This window comes from Siphateles boraxobius, unplaced genomic scaffold (assembly GCF_051911475.1).
Source record: "Siphateles boraxobius isolate OS27281-9 unplaced genomic scaffold, OSU_SipBor_1 26, whole genome shotgun sequence".
In the NCBI taxonomy this organism is placed as follows: domain Eukaryota; kingdom Metazoa; phylum Chordata; class Actinopteri; order Cypriniformes; family Leuciscidae; genus Siphateles; species Siphateles boraxobius.
Window position 1 is genome coordinate 12,131,424 of NW_027508876.1, and position 16,885 is coordinate 12,148,308.

The 16,885-nt window shown below is 39.0% G+C and overlaps 1 protein-coding gene across 2 annotated transcripts; it reads left to right on the plus strand.

Annotated features, from left to right (window-relative positions):
• Positions 1-11,538: 11,538 nt before the first annotated feature.
• Positions 11,539-15,788, plus strand: chmp4c (charged multivesicular body protein 4C). 2 transcript variants are annotated; one of them, XM_077244325.1, is made up of 5 exons: positions 11,539-12,026; positions 13,690-13,867; positions 14,395-14,503; positions 15,159-15,285; positions 15,410-15,788. In XM_077244325.1, exons 1-5 carry the CDS (start codon positions 11,783-11,785, stop codon positions 15,469-15,471), a joined length of 720 nt encoding a protein of 239 aa, XP_077100440.1. In that variant the 5' UTR covers positions 11,539-11,782; the 3' UTR covers positions 15,472-15,788. The 2 variants fall into 2 exon arrangements, with proteins under 2 accessions (XP_077100440.1, XP_077100441.1); XM_077244326.1 differs by having other exon boundaries at positions 11,620-12,026; positions 15,159-15,281.
• Positions 15,789-16,885: the final 1,097 nt, after the last annotated feature.

Sequence of the window (16,885 nt, forward strand, 5' to 3'; positions counted from 1 at the left end):
TTATTCAGTTGTAAGATAGATGTTGAGAAGCTGTATATAAGTAAGAGTATGGTTCAAATTCCCTCATCTATTATAAACTCATGTTGAGTTCAACCTGTTTAACATGAACAGCATGATTGAATTATTATTATTATTTTTTTGCTGTTATCGTTATCTGTGAAAATATTGGCTCGCGTCCTGTCTGATGAGCGATCGCAACCTGCTCCTTCTGTCTGTCTATTTACATTGCACACAGCTCCTCTTCTGAAAACTCTGGTTTGTAGAGGTATGGTTCTGGATCTTGACTGTCTGAGAAGTCGCCCTCTTCGTCTCGCAGAAAATCCCCCATATCCATCGCCATTCACTATGTCTACTGTCGGAAAAATAGCCAGCTAATAGTCACGCCGGTATGTTGACAGAAGTTGGGGGAAGCAGTGCTTCACCTGTGATTCACCCTAATATAGTCCCAAGTCAATATCTCCCCAGGAAATCGCCTAGTCTTAATCTGAATTTCTATTTGTACTCGTTGTGAATACGCAGGCCACAAGAAGTAATTCGGGTTTTTTGTTTGTTTGTTTTTTTATCACTTTTACTCACTACATGCTACCTGACAACGTAGGATTCCATTCATTATGCTAAGCTAAGCTAGCGTCGGCGCTACCAAACTAAGACAACGCATGCACTGAGACAAAAATGCTTTTGCCCACCTATCTTAATGTAGGGGAGATGGTGAATAAGCCATATTTAAAAAAACGATGGAGTGTTCCTTTAAATGTGCCTTTTTAAAAGAGACTAGTATAAGTAGAACAAATTACCATTATGTAGAATATTCTAGTACTTCACTTTTACTTGTTCTAGTAGTGGAGGTGATGACTGGCATTACAATGAACAAAGTTATTATTTATTTAGAAATTATTAAAATACAAAAAAATATACTTTAATAAGTGATAAAAAACATTTAACTTGGTCACAACAAACTTAATTTGTCTGATACTTTTCCCAGCCATCTCTCCTGGCTTTTGTCTGGCTGATGTCTCAATTGGAAGAGGTGAAAGAATTGTGAAGTTGGCGAAATCAGCAGTCACAATTTCCTCAGATGTTATCTCCACTTCCTGTATCTGGTCTGTTAAAGACCCAAGAGTGCTCTAGACCAGTACCAGCCCCACGAAGGTCCAGAGTAACTGAACCTGCATCAAATGGTAAAAATGTCCAGGCATCTTATGAAGCATTACAAGATCGTAGAACAGTGTAACGTTCGGAAAGCTCAGAGGACTCAAGCAGTCAAGAAAGTGATTCCTCTTCTGTTGATGATGGCATGAGAAACCTATGCTTGTGCTCATCCAGGCCTCAAAAGGTTAACACAAACCCACCGATTGACAGACAAATTAGTAGGAGTCCAGATAGAAGACCGGAGGTCAACATGGTTCCAAGAAGTTGTGTCCGAGCACCATCTTCACAATTTTCCATCAGGTCACGGGACAAGTTATCATCTAGGAGTAGTAAACACCACCACTCTCCAGGTTTATTGGTTGACCAAGAAAGAGTATATCGTGGACCTCCTCCTACGATTCCTGACCTGATTCACCCAAACCCCAGAGAGTTTGCACGGCTTAAAATTGCTTTGGAAAACATTCTGCCAGTTGATTCCACAGAGCACTTTAAATTCCATATTCTGCTAGAACATCTCAAGCTTGAAGAAGCTCAGTTAATGGCTGAATCTTACAGCAGTTCATGACATCCTTATACCAAAACAATGGGTGCCCTCAATAAGCAGTATGGACAGCCACATCAGTTGGCTTTGCAACGCATAGTGGAATTGATGGAGGGACCAAGCATTAATACTGGAGATATCAGAACCTTCCGAATGTATGCTCTGAGGGTGAGATCCTTGGTGGGTATGTTGCGACAGCTAGGTAAGCCTGGGAAAATAGAATTAAAATGTGAATCACATGTGTCCAGACTTCTGGGTAAATTGCCACATGATCTGCGAAGCAGTTTCAGAAGATTCATCTATCCATTGGAGGTAAAGATGCCCACCCTTCTTGACTTCTCAGACTGGTTGGAATATGAAATCCAAGTGCAAGAAGATTCCACAAGATATGCAAGCCACTTTGGTAGAGGGTACTCGACTAGGTCATCCTGGGATGATCCACCAAGGAAGACCAAATCATTTCACAAAGGGACAGAAGTTCTATTTGGCACTGAGAAATACCCTTCAGCATCTCCATCAACAGTCACAGTTAAGACCACCAAGGCAAACCCTTATTGCCCTTACTGTGATAATAACAGACATTATTTGAATAACTGCGGCAATTTCTCTCAACTCTCCAAATTTCAGTGGCAAGATTGGGTGGAGGGCCACAACAGATGTTGGCGCTGTGGACGGGGCCATAGATCAGCAGAGTGTAATCTTAAGATGCGCTGCAAGGCATGTAATGGTCACTTACTTGTTCTTCATGAAGTTAATGCACGGAGCAGGGACAGCACAGTAGAAGGAGAGGACCCATCTACTAGCCTTATCAGGGGGGAGGATGCCAACGATGTATTATACATTGACAAGCCATCAGGTAGTCGGAAGCTACTGTTGAAAATATGTAAAATCATTCTGAGAAATGGAGATCGATTCATGAGAGCTTATGCCATTCTTGATGATGGCTCTGAAAGGAGCATTTTACTACACACTGCTGCACGTCAGCTGAAATTGAAAGGTAAATCGGAGGATCTGCCCCTGCGTACAGTCAGACAAGAGTTAAAGGTCCTACATGGGGCGGCTGTATCATTCAACCTTTCACCAGCCTGTGAGCCAGACAAGGTATATCCAATCAGTGGAGCCTTCACTGTGCCAGAGCTGGGGCTTGGATTGCACTGTCATCCTGTTAAGGCTTTACAGGAAAGGTACCATCACCTTAAGGGACTTCCCCTCCAAGAGATTATAACTGGTCATCCAGTTTTGCTCATTGGATCAGACTACCCTCATTTAATTACTGCAGTTGAACCAGTTCGTTTGGGCCCACTAGGAGGTCCAGCAGCGATTAGAACTCTCCTTGGGTGGACTCTGCAAGGAACAGTTCAGGCTCTGCAACACAGTTTCACAGAGCAACAATGTCTGTTCACAAGTTTGTCACCTGCTGTTGCCTTGCATGAACAATTGAACGACTCTGGCAAATGGGTGTCCTTCCTTGGAGGGATGAGAAGAAAAGTACTAGATCAGTACGCAACCAGCAGACACTAAAACTACTGGAACAAAAAAGTGTCAGAGTTCAAGTCGATGGGATTCTGCGATATGCTACCCCATTGCTCAGAGTTCAAAATATGCCCTCCCTTCATGCACCCAAAGCAGCAGTAATGCCTCATCTAAGAAGCCTAGAGCGTTGGCTCAGTAAGTCTCCTGATCAAGCAGCTATCTACCAGGCTGAGATTAAACGACTGGAGCAAGCAGGTTACATTGCTGAACTGCGGCCAGGAGCTGAAGGCACTCCAGTAAGTTGGTATATCCCACACCATATAGTTGAACATAATGGGATACATAGAGTAGTTTTCAACAGTTCATTTCAGTTTCAAGGAAACAACCTCAATGAACTGTTACTTCCAGGACCCACTCTGACTTCTTCCTTACTGGCTGTGCTACTAAGGTTCAGAGAACATTCTATCGCTATTAGTAGCGACATAAAAGGAATGTCCCACCTGATAAGACTCCTTCCTGTAGATCGACCTCTTCTCCGTTTCTTATGGAGAGACCAAGAAAGAGAAGTTCAGCCAGAAGTTCCGTTTTTGAATGGCAAGTTCTCCCCTTTGGGACCACTAGTAGGCCATGTTGCGCTGTCTTTGCCTTGCAGAAGCATATCTTGGAAAATAGTCAGCCTGGTGACAAGATACATGTTGCTGTACTGAAGGCATTTTATGTAGACAATTACCTGCAAAGTCTGCCCTCTCTAGATGAAGCAAAGCTCATGGTGGCCCAGTTGCAGTGTACCTTGGCAGACGGAGGATTCAAATTCAGGCAATGGGCCAGTAATGCGCTTTCTACTATCAGTCACTTAGATAGCATCCAGATCGGACAGTGCTGAGCAATTGATTGTTAAGGGTAATGCCTCAAACCATGAATCAGTGCTTGGGATGCAGTGGAACTGTCAAACAGATACTTTGTCTTATAAGTTCCGTGCTGTAAAGTGCCAAGAAGTTACTATGCGCAATATATATATATATATATATATATATATATATATATATATATATATATATATATATATATATATAAGGTGCTTGCCAGCCAATATGATCCTCTTGGTTACATCATTCCGTACACCACACGTGCCAAGGTAATTGTGCAGCGACTATGGGACAAAAGGAGAGATTGGGATGATCCCAGGTTACCAGAAGATTTGATGAATGCTTGGAACAGATGGGCAGAGGAGCTTAGTGACCTACAACAAATAGTTTTATCCAGATGCTATTGTACTGCACCGAAGGATGATCTTTCCATCCAGCGAGATATTCATATTTTCTATGACTCGTCTGAGTCAGCTTATGGGTCGGTCGCCTATCTTCGAATAGAAGACCGGCAGGGAGAGGTGGAAATCACATTCACAGTGGCCCGATCAAGAGTGGCTCCTAAGAAACGGCTGTCGATACCTCGCCTAGAACTATGTGCAGCCCTGACTGGTGCGCAGTTGGCTAAGACCCTTCAGAAGGAATTGACTTTGCCTATTCGACAAGTTTTCATTTGGACTGATGCCACCACTGTTTTGACCTGGATTAGATCCAAATCCAGTCGATTCAAGGTTTTTGTTGGTACAAGGGTGACAGATATTCAGGACCTTACCAGCCACTGTGAATGGCGTTATGTGACTTCAGATAGCAACCCGGCAGATGATATCACCCGAGGGAAAAGGCTGGCAGATCTAGGGCCACAAAGTCATTGGAATACAGGTCCCTCATTCCTTCACCTTTCACCTGATCAGTGGCAGGTTACACCCCCATCCTATTTTATTGACAGCAATGAACTAAGAAACTCTACATTCTGTGGTCTGACTAATAATGCACCTTGTTTGCCCATGCTCGATCTCAGCAAATTTCTGACCTTTCAAGAATTACTGACGTGACAGTCATTGCAGAATCTGTCCGGGAGGATGGGGTCAATCCATCAGCTGAAGCCTTTCAACAGGCTGAGATAGCTATCCTTTAGCAAGCCCAATGGAAAAGCTTTCCCTCTGATATGGCACAACTTACAGCGGGGAAACAACTGAATAGTAACAGTCGGCTCCTTAGCCTTGCTCCCGAACTTGACTGTGTAAGTCACCTTCTTAGGGTAGGAGGTCATCTTCGCTGCTGTGAAGAGATTGAGCCTGAGTTGATGCATCCTATTGTGCTGGATTCCCATCATCCCGTCACTAACCTTCTCATTAAGGACTATGATACCAAGCTGCTTCACCCAGGAGAGAGTATTGGCAAAAATGCGTAGGAAATATTGGATCCCTCGGGGTAGAGAAGCAATCCAACGTTATCAGCATAAGGATTGTTCAGAGTGTCAGAAGCTTCGTAAAAACACACATATACCCCGAATGGCAGATCTGCCTCCAGCCAGACTACGTCTCTTCAAACCCGCATTTTATTCTACTGGTATCGACTGTTTCGGGCCATATACCTGTATAGTAAAAATTGGACGCAGGAATGAGAAATGCTGGGGTATCTTGTTCAATTGCATGACTACTCGTGCGGTGTACATCGGCCTCCTTCCCAGACTTGATACAGACTCCTTCCTTATGACTCTCAGGTGTTTTATAGCCCGACATGGGAAGCCTTTGGAAGTTTTATGTGATCAAGGTATGAATTTTAAAGGAGGGGAAAGGGAGCTACGACAGGCATTTGGCGAACTAGTTCGAGAGCTTCAGGAACAGCTTGCCCATCAGCAGATTAACTTCCGATTCAACCCACCTCATGCTCCACACTTCGGTGGGTGTTGGGAAAGGGAGATTCGTTCCCTAAAACAAGCTCTACAGGTCACTCTGGGAACTCAGCCTATACCCAAGGAAACTCTTCTCACTACACTCATTGAGATTGAAGGGATCTTAAATTCTAGACCTCTTGGTTATATCTCCTTGAATGCCTCTGATCCAGTTCCTATTACTCCTAATTCGCTCCCTATTGGACGGCCTGATTCATCACTTCCTCTAGTGATATACCCTCAAGGTGAAATACTGAGTTTACGTCGTTCCCCAGGGCCCTGTGGTCTACTGGTCAGATCTCACAAGTATTCCCTGGGATGGATAATAAAGTCAGGACTGTTGAAGTGAGAATTAAGGACAAGTTTTATGTGCGACCTGTGGCTAAGGTTATACAGCTGCCTGAGATTCCAGACTAAAATTTGACTTTGACCTTTTTTATAATGGGCAGATTTCCTCATTCTTTAAAAATCTGGGGGCGGCTTTTAAAAAGGCTCAGTGTAATTGTATTTGTGTTTGAGTCTGTGAGAATTGCTGTGGCAATCAGCCAATGGCAGAGCACGCTGTTAAAGCAGCAATGTGAAAAGGCACTCCAGCAGGTGGCATTGATTAGCATTTGTATGTAATCGCTCTGCATGGGGTGAGTGTAGCAAACAGACTCTGTGTTGTCTTGCCATTGATGTGTGCGTATATTATACAAGTAAGTAGGTTTATGTATTTCAACTTATGTTAATTGTTTGATATTATTGTCTACTCCATGTTTAAGGATACTTCACACAGAAGTAGTGATTTGATTTGTTAACTCATTTACATGATGTTGCTTATGTTTATGGAAGCATTTCTGCTACCTTTCATTGTATTTATTTTATCAATTTGTTTCTGTTATGTTATATTGATATATATATATATTATGTACTGTTTTAGACCACACCCATACTCATGGCATTAGGGTTGTACTCATCAGCACTTATGTGCTAAACTTTTATTGAAGCTTTATGGAATTGTTGTGGAGAAAATAAAAGCTTCTTCATGTCTCTAACCGGACATCTGTGGTGAACTAGTCCCCTACTGGCAAATCCAAACTGATTGAAAGTCAACAGTTTAAAATATAAACCATGATATAAGATTTTGGCCATATTTCCCATCTAAGTCATTTATTTCCGCGTGACCTGTAAAGTCACGCCCACAAACCTCTTGCGCATTGTTTGGTCACACCACAAGGTGTCACTCGATTGCTATGTCTTAGGTAAAACACGCCCCCCACATTAGCATACAGAGCAATAAATGTAGACATAAATACATATATAAATAAATAAATATAATTGAAAATAAATAAATGCATAAATAAATGAAAAAAATAAGTGTGGGAACAATATAATTATACATAAATAAGGAAATAAAGGTATAAATAGTCATTTATTTATTTATTTTTGCATTTATTGGCATATTTGTTTATTTATTCATTTATACATTTTTAATTTCTGCAGGTTTGGTCCTCCATAATATTCGGGCTTCCTTGACGTGCCCATTGTGTGACTTCATTCTGTCGGCTAATTCTATTTCAATGGGCGTGTCTTCAGAGACTATTGTGTGGAGCCAGAGCCATAGAGAGAACGAGTTGCGACATGCTTTGATGTCGCCGCTATGGCTGTCACGTGGTTCATGTAAGCCCCAATAGTTCCAAAACATACGCTAGCTGTCATGTTCTTCTATGGGACAGACAGCAGCGATTACATTATTGAACGATAAATATAAAATAAAACACACACCCAAGTACTTTTTCAGCTGTTACTGCATTATTGCATTTAGTTAATGTCAGTTTTGCATTTGGAGAGGCAGGGGGACAACGAAATACTGCAGCCTATATTACTTAGATAAGTTTTAGGGGGTTTTTTTAGGGAAAAGCTTAGTGTTCATGTTCGCATGAGTAGTAGCACTGGCTTTAGCAGCTTTCATCTGATGATGGACGTCTCATGATATTTATTTTAGCACAACTGGGCTGTATTAGACTATTGATCCGTGATCTTGCTTTTAAATTCCGATTCAGCCATTAGCCTACCTTCATGATCACGCAAAGAGGTCTGCAGTGGCGCTCTGTTCAGAATTCCAACCAACATAAAATATAAATAATTATGCTGTGCATGTACAAATGAATGATTTAGGAGGGAAATGGACTGCTCCCATAACGTAGAAAGCAACGACTATATTTGCAGCAATGTTCGGTAAATATTAACTTAATAAAATGAAACCGGAGAGATAGTAGGCTAATGAGTGAATTAACTATTTTCCTAAATACGTAGCTAAATAACTGTTAACGGGATTCATTTCAGTATGGCTAATGTACCCCTTCATCCTACCCTAATCGTAGACTAAACCAGTCATCAGAAAACTAACACAAATACATGTATACGATGTACTGTGTACAGTACACATGTATATATATTTCAATCACACATAACTAACCCTAACCCATACATATAATATATTAATTGTGTGTGTATATATATATATATATATATATATATATATATATACATATATGCATGCATTTGTATTTATGTAGGCCTATATGTATTACACAAACACACATTTTGACAAATATGCATATATACACACATAACCCTAACCCATTTAAATAAATGAATTGTGTGTGTGTATGCGTGTATATATAATATATTATATATATATATATATACAGTATATACTATTAATATTATTATTAATAATATTATATACATCAGGTTACCGTAAGTTAGCTAACGTTAGTGTCACGTAAGCTATAGCTGCAATCAGAGGTGGGCAGAAATACATCAAAAACTATTTTGTTACAAAATACAAATACTGGCTCATGAAATGTAACAAAATAAAATACAAAATACGGATGTGAAAAATGTATTTAAAATAAAATACAAGTAATTAGTATTTTGAAAATACAAAAATACTCCCACAATAATGGCGAAGTAGCAAAATAAAAAAGTATGGGCAATTCACTAAAACTCTACAGGGCCTGAAATAGCTCCCTCTGACGTAAATGGCACGTATAGCTAAGTTCACATCAATGGTGTGGTAGGCTGCCCTTAATAGCAAAACGTATTTTATGTAGGCTACGTAGCCATTTTATCACCGTTACTCTACTCGTGCCTTAAAGGACGAGTTCGGTATTTTACACTTAAAGCCCTGTTTTAAGATCTTTTCTGATGAAATAGAACGGTTAAGATTGAAATTTGGACAAATGCTGCTGTCCCGAGAATTTTCGGTTTCTGTATTAGCACCCCCCACCTCCACAATGGTTTCATAGGGGCACTGGAACAATCTTTCATAAAATGCATTAAACTTTAGTTTACAAAGAGTGGTCACTGATATGCTCACACAAAAATCGTTGCAAAAGATGCTTTCCAACAGGTGTTTTACCATTCGTTGTAAAACTGTGGACCTATTTTTCCTAACGCCTCACAACCGGACACTCTTCTGTTGAAAGCTTGAATAAAGACACTCCAGCCCAGTTGGTGGCGATAATGCACCTTTGCCAATGTTTGGATAGCGTAGTCTACGCTATGAGCCTGCGGTACCGCAGCCTACGATACCGCGACTGGAAGACTACAGAAAGAATACAAACAACCCCATTTCCGTCTCTGGCGGCGGAGTAATACCGTACCTCACAGAACATCCAATACAAGTCAATGGAGTTGGACAAAAACTACGATAAAACCTGTTGGAAAGCATCTTTTGCAGCGATTTTTGTGTAAAAATAACAGACCGAGAATTTTCGTCACAAAATCAAAATTCCATTTTAATATATGATTAATCATAATGTGTCTCATTCATGAAACATTCGTAAATATTCTAGTAAATATTTGAGTGATTTGCGCGGAAAGAGACCTTCCTGAAAACTCTTCTCCTGATTCACAAATACTTCGTAAACGTCAGATGTGATAGTGAAATGTGTGTGTGTGTTAATGAATTCCAATCAGTCGTAAATGGGATGCGCGTGCACGTTCATTCTCAATTACCATAAATCCCGCCCATTAAATCCGACTGACAACTATATTTGGGCATCATATTATGACATGAATGCGAATGAAAAAGAAAAATTTCTCCGATGCAGAAATTGAAGTTTTATTATCAGAAGTTCATTCAAAACGCCACATTTTATTTTCAAGCATACATAGTGGCGTATCGGGTCCTAAAAAAAAGGAAGCTTGGCAGCATATTACAGATGCAGTCAATGGAGTTTCATCTGTTAATCGAACATTCCCAGAAGTGAGAAGAAAATGGTTCGACATTAAGCTTGAGAGCAAAAAACTAATTAGTTCACTTCGGATAAATCGTATTTAAACTGGAGAAGGACCACCATCGCAGATGCTATTACTGGCTCTCATAATAAGAAAAACCGTATTTAATTACTATATATAATATTTTTCAAAATGCTGTGTAAATATGAACCCGATTAAGGTGAATTAAAATGCAGCCTTATTAATGAGCAAAATGTTCGGGTTTTAAGCGCATTTACGCGTGGCTGGGAGCAGGTGTAGATTTCTTGCGTATAGCCTATCAACTAACATTTGGAAAATACGAACGTTTTAATGAATCCGAAAATTTACGCCAGAACCACTTTACACACGATTTACACAAAAATTCGTTCTGCTCGTGTTTCATGAATGAGACCCAATATGGGTTTGTTTTACACACGAGACTAACTGCCCTGACCGCGTATGCCTTTTCCATAGTAGAATCGCGTTGCGTGCGCAATTACTGAAAAACAATAGGATTGCTGATTATTTTATACAGAATCAATATCAATATTTCTCATATGTAATACGTTTACGAACGTGTAAAAACTGCAGATGGATGTTATATTGTGAACGCTTGCTTAGCATGGAGATTTCAGTGGAGTTACGACAGACGCGCTGTTTCATAATAGGGTCTATGATGTCCTTTTATGAATGACAACACAGTGCATTGATCTCATAAGGCACAATTATTTTCTCTATAGGCTAATGCCGTTCAGTGTGCAATATGTGTGTGTGTAGACTGTATATTTTTCACAAAACACTTTACCTTAATGCCGTTTTTAAGAGTTCAAAACTCATTCACTTCTTGGAGGGAGCCCGGTCTACAGGGTGTCACGTGATTTTTGTGCATCTAACCTGGACATTGCCAACATCAGACCGAAAATATGGCAAAATCATTTACTATGGTGATTTTTCTTAAGTATTTAAGTATTTGAAATACTCTAAATACACTCCCTCACAATATTTTGTTACAAACTACGTTTTATTTTTTTCCACACCTGCAAAATACAAATTACAAAATACACTAAAAAAATTAAATACGTATTTAAAATACATTTAATTGAAGTACTGCCCATGTCTGGCTGCAATTAACCTATTCTCTTCCAATAAACATTAACTCAAACTGGCTACATGAAATATAACTAGGCCTACTGACTAGATTCACGAGAGGTCGGCTAATGTGTGTAAAAGTAAAAAAATAGGCTACAATAATTTCATTAATTTACCAGCGAGCGTACTTCGGAAACACTGAAAATGAATGGGGTTCAATGCTGGAACTATCAGTGTTTGGACCTATTGGCTGCTTAACGTCACGCGTTACTTGCGCATTCCAAAGTTCCTATGGCGGTCTTTGGGAGTGTCGTAACTCTTTCTCTCTATGGCTCTGTGTGGAGCAATTTACGTTCGTACAGGTGTTGAATTTCAGGAAGTTACGGTGTTTTGAATTGAATCTGAAAAGCAGACTGTCAAGAATAGCCACTTTCTCTCGCGATCCTTTTAAGAATTTTGATTTTAAGCACGTTGGATCTTTATCTATAATTACAAGCAATAGCCTACCTTCGGGAAAAAATGAGTAAAATTTCAAAGATTTTTAAAGTAAGCTCGTCAAGCTCATCTAGCTCCAGACCCAGTTCTAGTTCTGGATCCAGTTCTAGATCTAAGCACCGGTCCCGGTCGGGTGCATCACCACAGGAGGCCATCAACAAACTGAGAGAGACAGAGGCCATGTTAACGAAAAAACAGCAATACATGGAGAGCAGAATCGAGCAGGAGCTTACCTTTGCCAAAAAAAATGGAACAAAAAACAAGAGAGGTATGGGACTTTCTCCTTCTATGAGCAATTTTGGCCATGTGGTCTTTACATTATAAGATAATTTTATTCTGTCATTTTTATATTTTTGTACATGGCAGCTTTGGAAATGACATTTGAAATATATTTTCGCCGCCTCGTCGTTCGTGATAACTGATAAGGTTAATATTTTGCGTAGCCTATCTTGATAAAATTAGGAATTGAACGGTGCAAAATGAAATTATTGTGGTCACAAGTAATATTTTCCTTTTGATCATATTTATCTCAATCAATCTCTTGTTGTCTCCATAAACAACTAGGCTACTTTTTTGTTTTTGGCGGAAAAGGCACAAGAACTGTGTCTATGTGACACCAGAAATGTGAAGGTTTATAAAAATGATTTTCACAAAAGTGTTGGTTTAGTCCACACTTCATTTAAATATGGAAGTTTTAAACATGTAATTCATATTTTTATGATGGATTTTCATAGTTTATTTTAAAAATATTTCTATACAGTACTTGAATATAGCAATAATAAAATTCTCCAAGACATTTTGTTTTACTCTATTAAACTAAATGATTAAGAGAAAACTGTTAGTTACATAATTTGCCTTTGAAAGTGTAACAACACCCCACTGAAACATGGCTTTTGCTTGTGGAGTGACGCCCAGCTGTTGCTCCTAAAACAGGTATATGGACTCGCCTCGTTTACAGTTGTCAACTTGTGCATTACCACGAGCATGGCGTTTACACACAGGCATCACAGGTAGAGCCAGGTGTAAAGAGTACCTGATAAGTAACCATACTTGAGTAAAATTACAGATGCCTTACAGCTAAAATGACTCCATTACAAGTTACATGTCACCAGTTTCAATACGACTTGAGTAAAAATCTTAGGCCTGGTTTCACAGACAGGACTTAGATTAGGCCAGGATTAGGCATTAGTTCAATAAGGACACTGAAGTAGCTTTTATAAACATACCTTAAAACATTACTGGTGAGCATCTTAAAGGAGAACTCCGGCGCAAAATGAACCTGGGGTGTAATAACACATGGGTACCGAGTCGACTGTTCTCTGGGATTTGTTTTCATGATAATCAAGTGTAAAGAGTTTTATCTCTAAAAACGGTTTAGCTTATAACACTAGTATATGGGGCATATAATAAGTAAAATAGATCGCTAGTTAATACCACTAATAAGGCTCAAAATAGCCCCACACTAACACGGTAGCTTAATGAGGGTCTCTACGTACAAACCGAAGGACTGAGAACTTTGTAAGTGTACAGACAGTTTAATAATAATATACTTTATACAGTACCAGTTTTTTTTGTTTCAGTTTCTTTAGTTTCCCTTTGTTGTTGATTAATTCCAATTTAGAGATACCATTAACTCGAAATGATGAGTAGCCTATCAACATCATTACCCAGTTGCTGCCAGTTTCTTTTGTTCGCTTTTTTCTCTTTCGAAAGAGAACAGGTTAAACAAATATGTCTTCCAACTTTTCTTCATGCAGGTATACAGGTATGCAGGCACATTGTATTCAAAAATGCTATTATGCTACATAAAATGCAGTTGATCACATTCAGTATGATTAACAGCATTAATCCTTAAAAATTAGGGAAAGTATTTGACTTCTTCAGTGAAATATTTGATGATTATGACCACAATAAAAAATATTTTTCCTCAGGTGCACTTCAGGCTCTTAAGAGGAAGAAACGTTTTGAGCAGCAGCTGACTCAGATCGACGGTACCCTGTCCACTATTGAGTTCCAGCGAGAGGCCCTTGAGAATGCCACCACAAACACAGAGGTTCTGAAGAACATGGGTTACGCAGCTAAAGCCATCAAAGGGGTTCACCAGAATATGTGCGTTTCATCATTTGCTGCATTCACGCTATGTCGTAATTACCGTAATTTCGAGATGACAACACGTGACATTCTACTCAGAGCTGTTCACTTCCTCGGACTGGGAATTATGCATTTCTATGGCAACACTATCAATGCCTAAATTAATCTGCAGTTGTCAGGTGCTACAGCAATCACGTGGTACAAGTAGGAGCGATCTAAAAATGTGTAATTACGAGCTCTTCAACGCTTTTTACAAGTTGAAGTTTCATAATTATGGTAATTACGACAGTGTGAAGGCACCTATTGCTGTACTTTACACTCAGTTATTCACAAAAAAAAAAAAACAGATCATTGCTTATTACATGGTTCTCAGGAATACTTGATTTTGATTGATCAGTTCTACAAAACTACAGATATTTGTAGTACAATATTTTGTATAATGCCGATAAATAACTGCTGCATACATCTTCAAATGTACCAGTGGATTGAACAGTTGTTAGCAAATGTCAACAAATAATCAATCATTCTGTTTCTCTCATTTTCAGAGATCTGGATAACATTGACTCCCTCATGCAGGACATTACAGAACAACAGGAAGTAGCTCAGGAGATCAGTGATGCCATCTCAAAACCTTTTGGTGATCAGTTTGATGAGGTATATATAGGGATGTTCATATATATATATTACAAATAGGGATGTTCAACTCCATCTCCCAGCTCTAACCATAATAGTCGACAGAATTGACTCCTCGACTCCATTTACTTCACATCAAAACAGAGTCAGGAATAATACAAGATTGCACTCCTTTTTCACACACTAATCATAATTTTTTTCCCCCAACACAAAGCCTTAAATTACCCTTATTAAAACAACACACTTTTATCGTGCCCATCCAAACTAGAAGAACTTTTCTAACTTTAGAAAAGTTTAGAAAAGAAAACTTTTCTAAAGTTTAGAGAAGTTTAGAAAACTTTAGAGAAGAAAACATGAAGAACTTTAAGAGCACCAGCACACATAAGCAATATTTTTTATCAGTGAAATTCATTAATAAATTTAAACTCAACAAATATGATCAGTAAGATAAAAACACTGTTAATGAGAAGACCAGCTCTAGACTGCTGCAGGTTACTGCTGGGGAAATATATTTATTTATAATTCAGAATGCACAGTTGGAAAGAAAATATATTTATAGGAACATTTCAGCAGTTTCAAGATAATTTGTTAAAACTGAGAACATGCTTCATTGTTTTAATCAATTGATAGCCTTCAGTTTATGAGATGTTCTTTACAATTTTTTATGTTTTTACAGGATGAATTGTTGGCTGAGCTGGCAGAGTTGGAACAAGAAGAACATGAAGAAAGTATGAAGAATATGGGCAGATTACCAAGTGCACCAACCACCAAACTGCCTAGCACAAGACCAAGCCGCCAAGCAAGTATGCATGCAATGACACCCACACATTTAGTATCTACAAACGCTTTAAAATTTGTCAAAAGACCAGTCAGGCCCATTTATACATTCTCTGTGTCATTGAAATGTCTGTTATTTCACTCTTTCAGCCTCCAAGAAGAGAGTGGAGGATGATCATGATATGAAGAGGTTGGCTGCCTGGGCTTCATAAGCAGCAGTGCATAACAAATGCTCTTTCTTCTATCTGCTTTACATTCACTTTCACTTTTAGTTCTACATCCTGCAAAGAATTGCAAAAGCTTTTTCTAAGAAAAAAAAGTAAAGAAATCAAGCTTAACATTTGTATATTGTATTAAAACTAATTATTTTATGTGTTGATCATTAAGATGAAGGATTACTTTGCTGGCAACTTGGTGTAAATAGTGTAGCAATTTATGATTAAATGATATCAAACTGTTAATTTTTAATTCAATGTAAATGTAAAATACTGGGGTTTGAATTGAAAATAAACTTTAAAAATCAAATGTATTGCATATCAAATACATAATTTAAGAGTGATTTTATAATGTTTTATTCAATTTTTGTTTTGACACACATTTGCAATTACACTTACTACAAAGTACCTACCTATATTCCAAAACAGCAGTTATGTCGAAAAATATCTGCTTGGCAGTTCAATTAAATATTTTGCAGATAAAACGAAAATGTTTCTAGTTATTATAGCAACCATGCTAGTACGGTGTTTTTGAAAAAGAGCAGCGCTTGTTTGAACTATAGATGCCCAAGCGGCTGTTTATATACGTCGTCAAGCTCAGTTTTGAGCCTGCGCAGTACGCTTGGCTATCAGGAAGTGAGTGCTTCTGTTGGGCTTCAATTCTCTCCGTTGAAATCAAGGGGGTCGCTGTGTCCATTTCTTTTACTCTCTATGGTATATCTAAGCCATCCGCCATATTGGAACGGTCAAAGCCGGTCCGTGAACTGCGGGCTTTTTATGGTAAAAGTAAACATCAAAAACTGTAAAATCTGTAATGTTGAGTCAATGCATATAAAAACACAGACCAACAAATTCCCACCTGTGAAAGGTTATCCAATTTCTTTGGGAATTTATAATGGGTGGTTTTACAACTAGAAGCTGAGCAATGTTGTGGCATGATTCCTGTGAGTGCGCTGACGTGTCTGGAGCGGTCAAATGTGTTTCCTATGGCATGCCAAAGTGTTCATAAACGCCTGGTCAGGCGTTTGATTGCACACTGCCCGTCAAGCGTGCGTTTCGACAGCCAAACATCAAACACATCTGCTACTTAAAACGCACGTTATCGACGTGCGCTTTAGGGTCACCGAAAACGCACGTTTTTGACGCTCGTTTATCGTAACAAAAATGGGCGTCGAATTCGTGTCTTTTGAGTAGGACAAAACGTACGTTATGAACGTGTAAACAGGTAACCCTAGCAGGCAGTGCAAACGTGTGTGACATGTACAAACGGGCGAAAAGAACGTCCTAATTCTCTATAGTGTTCTCGAAATCGCAGTCGAAAGCGTATGCTCACTTCTTGATCGAATCTCTCATGCTTTTGTCCCTATATGTGGTTTAGGACTTTTGTATTAGCCTATCATTAAACCCAAGC